This window comes from Saccostrea cucullata, unplaced genomic scaffold (assembly GCF_032062105.1).
Source record: "Saccostrea cucullata isolate Sc308-1 unplaced genomic scaffold, CSIRO_AGI_Scuc_v1 ctg9759, whole genome shotgun sequence".
Lineage (NCBI taxonomy): Eukaryota > Metazoa > Mollusca > Bivalvia > Ostreida > Ostreidae > Saccostrea > Saccostrea cuccullata.
The window spans coordinates 1-9,960 of record NW_026923896.1 but is presented as its reverse complement, the minus strand read 5'-3'; the positions used below and the strand labels follow the sequence as shown (position 1 = coordinate 9,960).

General features: G+C 32.5%; 1 protein-coding gene across 1 annotated transcript; it reads left to right on the top strand.

Moving 5' to 3' along the window:
- Positions 1–5,218: 5,218 nt before the first annotated feature.
- Positions 5,219–7,308, top strand: LOC134265216 (C-C chemokine receptor type 1-like; the record flags this gene model as incomplete). The annotated part of the gene is made up of 1 exon (XM_062747468.1): positions 5,219–7,308. A coding segment is annotated over one exon (1,119 nt), but the record flags the coding sequence as incomplete, so codon positions are not given.
- Between the last annotated feature and the right edge of the window lie 2,652 nt (positions 7,309–9,960).

Genomic DNA, 9,960 nt, shown 5'->3' with positions numbered 1-9,960 from the left:
ACAAACATCTCCTACATTTTCAGAGTTGTTCCTCTTTGATCAGTAAGGGTCTGAGAATAAGATCGATTTTACATTGTAAAACTTTTTGGTTTGTTTATTGTTGTTTTTTTTTTAATTAAAGAAGAAATAACAATATTTATATCGTGAATGCAAAAATTATTTTTAAAAAAAGACCACTAATCGGAAAATGTTATATAGCCAATTGTACATAATGTGAATTTCGGCAATGTAAAATAAAATTTTCAGAATAAAATAAATGCTGCGCTTTGATCAAGAATACGATTTATTGTATATGAAATGAAATAGACATTCGGAGATGGTATTTTGTGTCTTGCTTTTACGGAGTTTAATCGGGTTAATAAAAAAAAATACTCATGGATTGAGTATGGTACTCATAATCGCAACCAAGCCCCATATCCCATTTTTTTTATGGTTGATATACATTACTCGTCATTTTGACGCTTTATTTTTGACGTTAAATTTGACGTCAAGTCAAACGTTCAATTGAAATCGCAGGAGTTATCTCCCCCAGTGTGTTGTACGTCTTTAATTCACACCACGTCTTGAATATATTGTTGCACAGTACTCTTGAAGTTTTTCCTTCACTTATGTCAATATCTTTGTGAGGAGTAAAGAAAAAGGCTTGGTTGAACATTCACTGGAACGCGCAATTTAACTTTGTTTGTAAGGATTTTTATGAAGCTTCGGAATTCAATATATATTTATGGTATTTCAATTCATTTTGGTTCTTCGGGATATTAAAAATATTCAAAACTGGCATATGATTTTGAAGAATTTCTTCCTTAGAAAAGGAACTATGAGTATAAGTTGTAATATTTGTTTTCTTTGAAAACTTGTTTGCTCTACGTAATATATGAAAAAAAAAATGAAGAATGAAATACTTCATTCCAAAAATGTCTTTAATGTTTTATACAATCAAACTGAAAAGTTCAAAAACCTCTACCCCAAATATTACACAAACCTCTTACTCCCAAAGAAAGTGCACATACCCCGTCCCTTTACAATATAATCGGAATTATCAAGTAAAATTAAACTTTGTGAATTATGTGTGTCGAACATGAGCAGTCCACACTATTGAACGATTCATGTTATTTGTTAAATGTGTACTGATGTATATTTGTTATACAGAATATTGGATAATGGAAATTTAAGAAAGAAATATGAAGTTGATTTTTATATAAAGGGTTATCGTAAAACAACTAATAATCCATATACTGGTATATTTCGAAAAAAAATAAACTGCCTTCAGAAATAAAAATACACATGTATTGTGTGAATACACAATTGTATATTTGCATGTAATTCGAAGCCATAAGAATTTAATTGAAATCTCCTGAATGAAAATAAATATTTTTTCTTTTCCAATACACTAATAAAAAAACTATTGCATGTATTGCAAACATTTTAATACTTATAAATCAGATATCTTTACTTTTTTAACCATCCTTACAACCAAATTACAAAGAATTGCCTCAACCCAATATTTCAAGTGTAAACAAGAATGTACATACAACGTAGAGAATAAACAATATTTGACATAAGCATCAGTGTAATTCTTGATGAGCACTTGTTACTGAATTAGATAGTGCAGAACTCACGAGATATTCGTGTCGGATAAGCAATCCAAAGCGGTAGATCCAGACATGAAAAATTAACAATCGGCTCACGTGACCCTGTCTTACACATAGCTTCTTATTATAAGTGTTGATGGAGATTTTAAAACAGCGAGGGAGTAACGGGATAGAAAATAGTTTATCAGAAACTTTATTAATTGATTTTTTTTATCTCTTTGGTGCGATTTTTTTTTTATTTCAAGTGCTTTGTATAAGATTCCCTCTTGATGATACATGTACTTTGTGGATAATACAATGGTTGTTTAGAATGATAAATATGCTGCAATATTTTATCTAGATAATTTAAAGAAAACAAGGTGGGTATGAGGCAAAAAAACGGTTGCTAATTGACATCTATTATAAAATATTAAAAGAAAGGCAACAATGAAATATCTGTCAATTACTTTTTTAAATTCTTTATAATTTTCAAAAGCGTCGATTTATAAAAAAAAAAAAAAAAAAAAAAAAAAAAAAAAAAAAAAAACACTATTTTATTTCAGTCTTTTTCACTTTTCTTCTTTTCAAGTTTATATTAGATTATTGTAATAAAACAAGCAAGCACACAAATCGGCAATGTTTCTCTTAACTTGACAAAGTAAATTTTTATTAGGTTGATTTTAAATTGAAATAAATTTGATAATTAAAAACTCACTTTAAACCTAATTCAACAATTAACGTTTAGTACAGAAATCAATTGTGACTTCTCAATTACAGTTTATCAAGAATCTGTCATTTATCATCGATTTTCGCCTAAGTTCATAAAAAAGGGCTGGGGGTTGTGGCCGTTTTCAAACTATTTTGTCCTCCTTTAGAAGAAGAGCTCCATATAAAGATATACAAAAATGATCAAAATTAAAAATCAAAATGTATTAAATTTCTCTTTGCCAAATGATAGTTGACAGCTTAAGATACCGTATCTAAAATATCAAGTTAAATCTGGTGGCTAATTTGTTGACCCCCAGCCTCCTTAAGAAATGGCTCTGGTAACAGATAGACCAAAACGTTTTAAATAATCTAGCGTAAATCACTAATGTATATATATTTTTTTGCGTTAACTTTATTTGACAAGATAAAAACTTTTTTGATATTTATAAGCAAGACAAAATTCTACGAATTCGGGCATTGCTCTATTTTCATTTTTAGATGTTTAATAATACAAATATACTGGAGAATAAAATTTAGGGAAGCAAATTAAACTGATAATAACGCAAAACTAAACTTCTTGCGAATACAAAGCGTTTGCAGTTATACTAAATAAAGTATAAGTACTCATTTGAGATCGGTTCTAGAATTTAATCAGTTAATTTACAATTGGCAAATCAGACTGAAATAACTTATCTATTGATAAAAATGAAGAAAAATTATTCACAAAGACATAATAGTACATTTATTGTGTCGAGATTTTATTGAACTATGATAGGTTAAGATTGGTTTAATGAATGAATTTGAATAAATAAAAATAAATTACAACTATGAGATAAACCATTATAACTTTATAAAAAAAAATTGAAAAACGTCAAATTAAGATTTTACAAGTATGGATTACAATTAATAAATTTGCAATTAAAATTAAAATATTATTGGTGATGCAGAAAAATGTCGAGGGATAGGAGGTTTCCGAAAATCCCGATGACAAATCAAAGATGAAAATAATAAAATTTAGAAGCAAAATTAATCTTCAGGATTGAATTATTCTAACAAAATATTAAAACATAATTTTTTGTCAATATACAATTAACAGAAATACATGATTTAAATGGTAATTCTTGTATTATTTTGAGATAGTTTTATTTTAGAATTCTAACAAAATTACGAGCAAATGATTTTTTTCCTTGCCTAAAAAAGTATTGTTCATTTTGCAAATGACTAATTTCTAACTGTGAGAGAATGAGTAGGTAAATTAATCATTATTTCCGCTTCATTATTGGCCCGATTTCCCGCGCGACTTGTACAGGTCTTAATGAGTCCAAAAACAATAACGAGTCCGTAACCTGTATGTGACACATAGCAGTTCGTCTCCTTTACAGAACATCATTTCCCAAATGATTTTGAAAGCTCAAGATGACCGGGATTTTCCATCCTCTCCACCGTTAACAGCAGTCTTAGGAGATCTAGAGGCTATTCTCCAACCCAAGTTTACTAATAACACTCTCTTTAATTGCTCGTTCAATGTCTTTTTATAAAGCTTCCGTCAAGCTTTGGGACTAAAACCAAGTCCAACAACTATCTAAATTGGAACCTATACGTGACAAAAACATAATCCTACAGAAAACGAGTTTGCCAAATTTAATGCATAAAATCTGAATGTCCAAACCTCGGCCAGAAATTAAACTATAAAAACTGCACGCAAGTTATTTACTGCTTCAGCTTCAAATAGCAAAAAAAAGGCCTGATCGAGATCACTAGCAATATGATTTGTGGCATAAAATCATTGCGTTTCTAGGATAAACATCAACAGCAAAAATAACCCATGATATGTACTGTAAAATCACATATTTGACATATCGTGGGGTCAAATTTTCGTGGTTTGAGAAAAAACTCTTGGTTCGTGATGATTTGAATTCGTTAATGAAGAATTAATTGTCAAGTAGTTATGAATGTAACATTTAACATTTCGTTGTAGACATGAATTCGTGGGTCTCATACCTCGAAAACAACAAACCCCCACAAAAATTTTGATTTCACAGTATTTCATGCAAAAAAAATATCCTTCTTAATTAACGTAAAAAATGAAAGTATATTTAATAACAATTGAAAAAAATCCATTTTGTTCTAATTTTGAAACATTTGCTTGTAAACTGTGTTGGTCTAAAATGAAATATGTCATACTGTAGTAACATGTAGAATAGTTAAGTCCAGAAGTCCGTTGAAACAGTACAAGCCAGGCAAACACGGACCGATTAAAATATCAGAGGTAGGATCAGGTGCTCTTTGTCGTGTTCGTGCAATAGGAACAAAGAGAACTTAGTGTGTAAATAATGGCTTAAAAGGTGTATTAAAAACGTTGGTATGCATTTGTCATAATGATGCACTGTATAAAATGTGGAGATAATGTACAGTACAGTATATTACATTTAAAATAATGTATATTAAACAATACAAAATTGGAGCATAGCAAGCAATGAACTTAACAAATATTAGTGGTTGGATCAGATGCCATTGAGGAGCGAAATTCCCTAATTAGATGAAAATGTTTTGTATCGAGCACAGAACTATATAAAAACTTTATAAGAGATTTGTTAATATTTCTGTTTAATTAACTTGTTTTCAGGAGTACACAGAGGATGCTTTTACGTAATGGAGTTTAGAGAGATAAATTATTCCATATGCATGTAATTAGAGTATTTTACTATATAAGTAAGGGAAGTTAATAAAGACTTTTAAATATCCAAATTTGAAAAAGATGCGTCAGATTTTGTCGTATCTTTTACATTAAACAAACGGACATTCAAACACCCATCCAACATGAGTTTTGGAATTTTGATTTTTTAATTAGCAACTCTCCCCCCCCCCCCCCCTCTCTCTCTCTCTCTCTCTCTCTTTCCAAAGACATATTTTAATAATTTTATTTTTATAAATTTCAGGAAACCAAAGCACCTTGCTCTCTAGTGAATGATTCGTATAACAACTGCAGGCCCGTTGTGGAACAAACCCACTCCCCGACAGTAGGCGAGGAAATATTTACCTACATGACGCCATTTATATTTGTCATCGGGATTTTCGGAAACCTCCTATCCCTCAGAGTCTTCATGACAAAAAATATGCGGAAACTCTCGGCAAGTTTATACCTTGCTGCTCTATCAACTGCAGATCTTATGTCGCTTATATTTTACGTCTTAATTGAGTGGGTGAAGCGAGCCATTTCTTACACCCCTGGAGTCCCCACCGCGCCATTCCTTGAACAGAACGGCATATGTCAAATTTTGATTTACCTCCAATATATATCCCGATTTCTGTCCTCCTGGATCATCGTATGTTTTACGTTTGAACGGTACATCGGAGTATGCCATACTCTGAAAAGGAAAACATTTTGTGACATGCACTCAACAAGAAAAATCGTGTCGTCCGTCATCACCCTGGCTTTGGTGCTCTGCCTGTACAAACCATGCTTGACCGCCTCCATTGAGGTGGGTCCTAACAAGGTCAAAGTCTGCACCGCCGAGCCAACTAACAAAGACATTAGTTTTATTCTAGATTGCATCTTTGTAATGAGCATCATATTTCTTCCTTTCGTTATCATAACGGTCTTGAATACCATGATAATTCGTACGTTATATATTCGGAATAAACATCACAGAGAGTTCAAGGTAATTACTGAGGAAAGCATCATACGACTAGAGTTCACCATCATCTTGATAGCAATTTCTATCTGTTTCATTGCCTTTAATACCCCTTACACCGCCATCTGGAGTAAACAACACTTGCTGACCAAACTTCTTAAGACGACAAACACGGACGACTTACTTAGATATAATCACGATGGATCAGATCTGACATGGAACATTAATGTCATGTTCATTACCAGGACAATTTTCTACATGAACTACTGTGTGAACTTTTTTCTTTATTGTCTCACAGGAGCTTACTTCAGAAAAGAGCTGAGGATGTTGTTCATGTACAAAAGCAAGAGCTACCAGAATCAATATCACCGATGTTCCGTACAAAACACGTCCTCTAGTCCTATCCCTCAGACATGTCTCTAAAGAAAAAGAGGAAGGTATTCCAAAACTACATATAGAGAAAAAGTCATCCCCACCAATCCACTTTAAGAGTAAGTCTGTATCCTTCATTCACACTGGAGCAGAAGGTTTTCATCTCAAACATTGAAAAAGATTGTATTCATGTACCATCAAAGAAGAAAGATAAGAAGATAAGAATATCGATATTTCTGAAATTATAATGATGCATAAGGTCCATAACAATGATGAAGAGGATACACAACCCCCATAACACTGAAACACAGGGTAAAAACCTATCAATTCTAATGTAAAAAGTGAGAAAACCACTTTTACTACTGATATAGGGGGTCAATATGCTCTACATATACAGATACAAAGAGAAAAATCCTTCCACCTACAATATTGCGGAGGATCAAATACCCTTATCAACACTGATACAAAGCGTAAACACTAACACAGAACACTAACACAGAAATCGACTCATTTCTTATACTGGGACAAATTTTCATATCCGTAAACTCCAACACATTAGGTCGAATTGCACCACCATCACAGAAAGGGAAGCTCATGCGGTGGAAAAACATCACTCTTGTTTTAAAGCTACCAGTGTTGTATTCCGAACCTTCTTTAGCTATGCTTTATTTCAATCAACTCCTGTCCCTGCCTTGATGGGATATCATTATGACGTCATTTTTCACACGTTTTTGTGTCACGCGGATACACAATTCATACAGATACTCCCTGCAAACGAAATTGGATCTCAAATACATGATATTATGTAGTCTTTTAAATGTGTAAAGGAAAGTGTATCGAAGAGATCATGGAGATATATCTTATAAATGTGTGTAAAAAAGGTGTGTGAAGAACAAACGAATAATTTTTCACCCAATCGTTGCTGCTTATGAATCATCTGTTACCCGAAATCTTCACATTTTATCTTCTGTATGGTATATATTGTTGTTTTTAATACTGCTTTAATTGAAATATGTTGCATTTTGAGCGGTCTGTAAATGTTTGCTTTAACTTGCTTTTATTTCTTTTAATTAGGGAAAACGAAATATGTTAAAAAGCTTAAAATAAAATAATAAAGAAATGATAATGATCCCATTTGGTTTTTTAATAGTAGGCCCCTAGATAAAATTATCAGTGTTCAGATAAAATTTTCATAACATCATTTGTCAAATGCGGGTCTGACCAGTCGGCAGAGGATGCTCACTCCTTCTTGGTACCTGATCCCACCTCTGATGTTTTGGAGGTACATGCTTTATTCCTAATCTGTATGGACTTTTGAGCCTAATGGTTTTTTTGTCTTTATGTATCTTATGTAGTTTAGAAATAGCCATATAACTATAATAAAATATTTGGTAAAATAAATGGAGAATACGAACGGTAATCAAGTTTTAAGGTCAGCTCAAACAAAACAAATCCAGCGCAGAACAAACAAGGACCTCTAAAACATCAGAGGTGTGTCAGGTACCATGGAGGAGTAAATATTTTTAAAATTAAAGACTGAAAAATAGAGATAAAAGCAGTTCAAGTCATTTTAATAAGCATGATTTAGGAACGGTCATTCTCTGATTCCTTCCACAAACTCTCACGTTAAAGGTACTTCAATTTTCTTAAAGTATACATTCCTTTATAACAAATATGTGGAGATAAAGAACAGTATTCAAAATCAAACGTCCATAAAACAATACAAAATTGGAGCGGAGCAAACAGGGACCTCCAAAACATCAGAGGTGGGATCAGGTGCCATGGAGGTAAAAAAAATTTATATATTATTGAGGAGTTCTTTCGACTGCCCTTAACAAAAAGGAATATCTAACGGTCTGTATGCGCAGATTATCCAAACTTCGTGCAAAATCTACAGACAGCTTTGCGTTTCTAATGTGTATGCAATAAATACATAAATGTTTGTCTTTTCACCTAATGATGCACTATTCATGTGGTTTATAAATTGATAACTGCGTTGAATATATACAGGAAATTGGGCTGAATATTATTTCCTCCCAATTTCAACCTTATAGTGTTGTTCTTGAGTACCTCAGGGCTTATATCTGAAACAATCTCAGAACAATTACAGTTATTTTTTGTGAATTCCAGAGACGCATTTGTCAAACCGGATCATATTGATTAATATGGTACAAGACAAATGACGGCGGAAAGCTGAGGAAAAATAAAACCAAAAATATGCTTTTCGCTATATCAGCTTCTTTTCAAACCAACATATTAATTACGTGTAATTCAATACGTTTATTTACAAAAACTTCGCTTCTTTAACAAAGAGTGAGCTCAAAATGTTTTCACAGAGCCAATTTTTTCTGTGTAAGGAGACAATCCAAAGCTTCACCAAGAGATATGCAACTGATCTGCTTCATATTAGATAGAACCCCCGGGCACAGAGTGATGTCAGTACAATTGTTTTTCTTGCGACCTTCCAAATCTACGAAAATATGAAAAACGCTGCCAAAACAGTAAAGGGCTGAGATGCAAACGATAACCATTGACGAAATACTCAATCATATCAACGATGATTGCGTGTATCCCATTCATTTAGAGTATTACATTTGTTCTATTGAACAAATAAAAAACATTTGTATTGTGACAATCTCTCTGCATTCCATCACTGTAAAACCGACAAAACACACAATCCCTGAATCTGCCCCTTAATCAGGGACGCCGCTGCTGAGTTTGTATAATGAAATTACTCAGAAATTATTGGAATGGCTAGGTTCTTGAAGTTTGCACTCTGGCGCGATCTTGTTGTGGATCTGGGTAATTAGCGACCCAGCATCCCCGAGCAGAGCAGATCGTCTGTACGCTCCAGGATTGTGTAGAGATTTAGATAAAGCGAGGGTAAAGAAGCCGGGAAGAAACCTGCCAAGGGGGGATAACCACTACTACTGGAAAACTTCTGTAGGCGTATCGAGTAAAAAGAACTATCTATGACACGTACTATTTGATGTGTTTTTTAATTTACACCCAATAGACACATAAATCGTTGACAATGCAATCTTGGAGGGAGGATTCAGCTGGCAGTGTAGGTAGATCCACCTTCTAAAAATTCACATCACCGTGATATTCTTTGGACATTAACAAAACTTTAAAAATTTGGTTTTATATATAATATATAAGCATTTATCAGTATACAGTAGGGTGTAGAATTTATTCTCTGTTGCGATATTTTTTTGATATTGGCGAATCAAGTAGAAATATCCCCGTGACTTTTAAACGAAATCCATAAGTGCAATGGTGACAAAATGGCAGTGAATGAGAAATATAAAAAAAAAAGTATTAAAAAGAATATTATTTTCAAGTGACGAGAATTAAATTAGTTAAATATTCTCTAGAGTAACATCATTTTCAGACAATAATAAAATAATTTAATTAAATCACACAAACAAAGGAAAGGATTGTCAAAATAAGTATTGATTTTCGAAAGTTAACAATATTAGCTTTCCGCCTTCATAAATAAGAAGAAGAATTGTATATAATACATACAAAATACATGACTTACAATTTTACCTATTACATACTACGTACAAAGATTCTCTACTATATCTAAATATATATAGAAACAATGTAGATCCTGTTACGTTCATTACAGGGAAGTCCTATATCAAATTGAATTAACTTCCGTTATTATA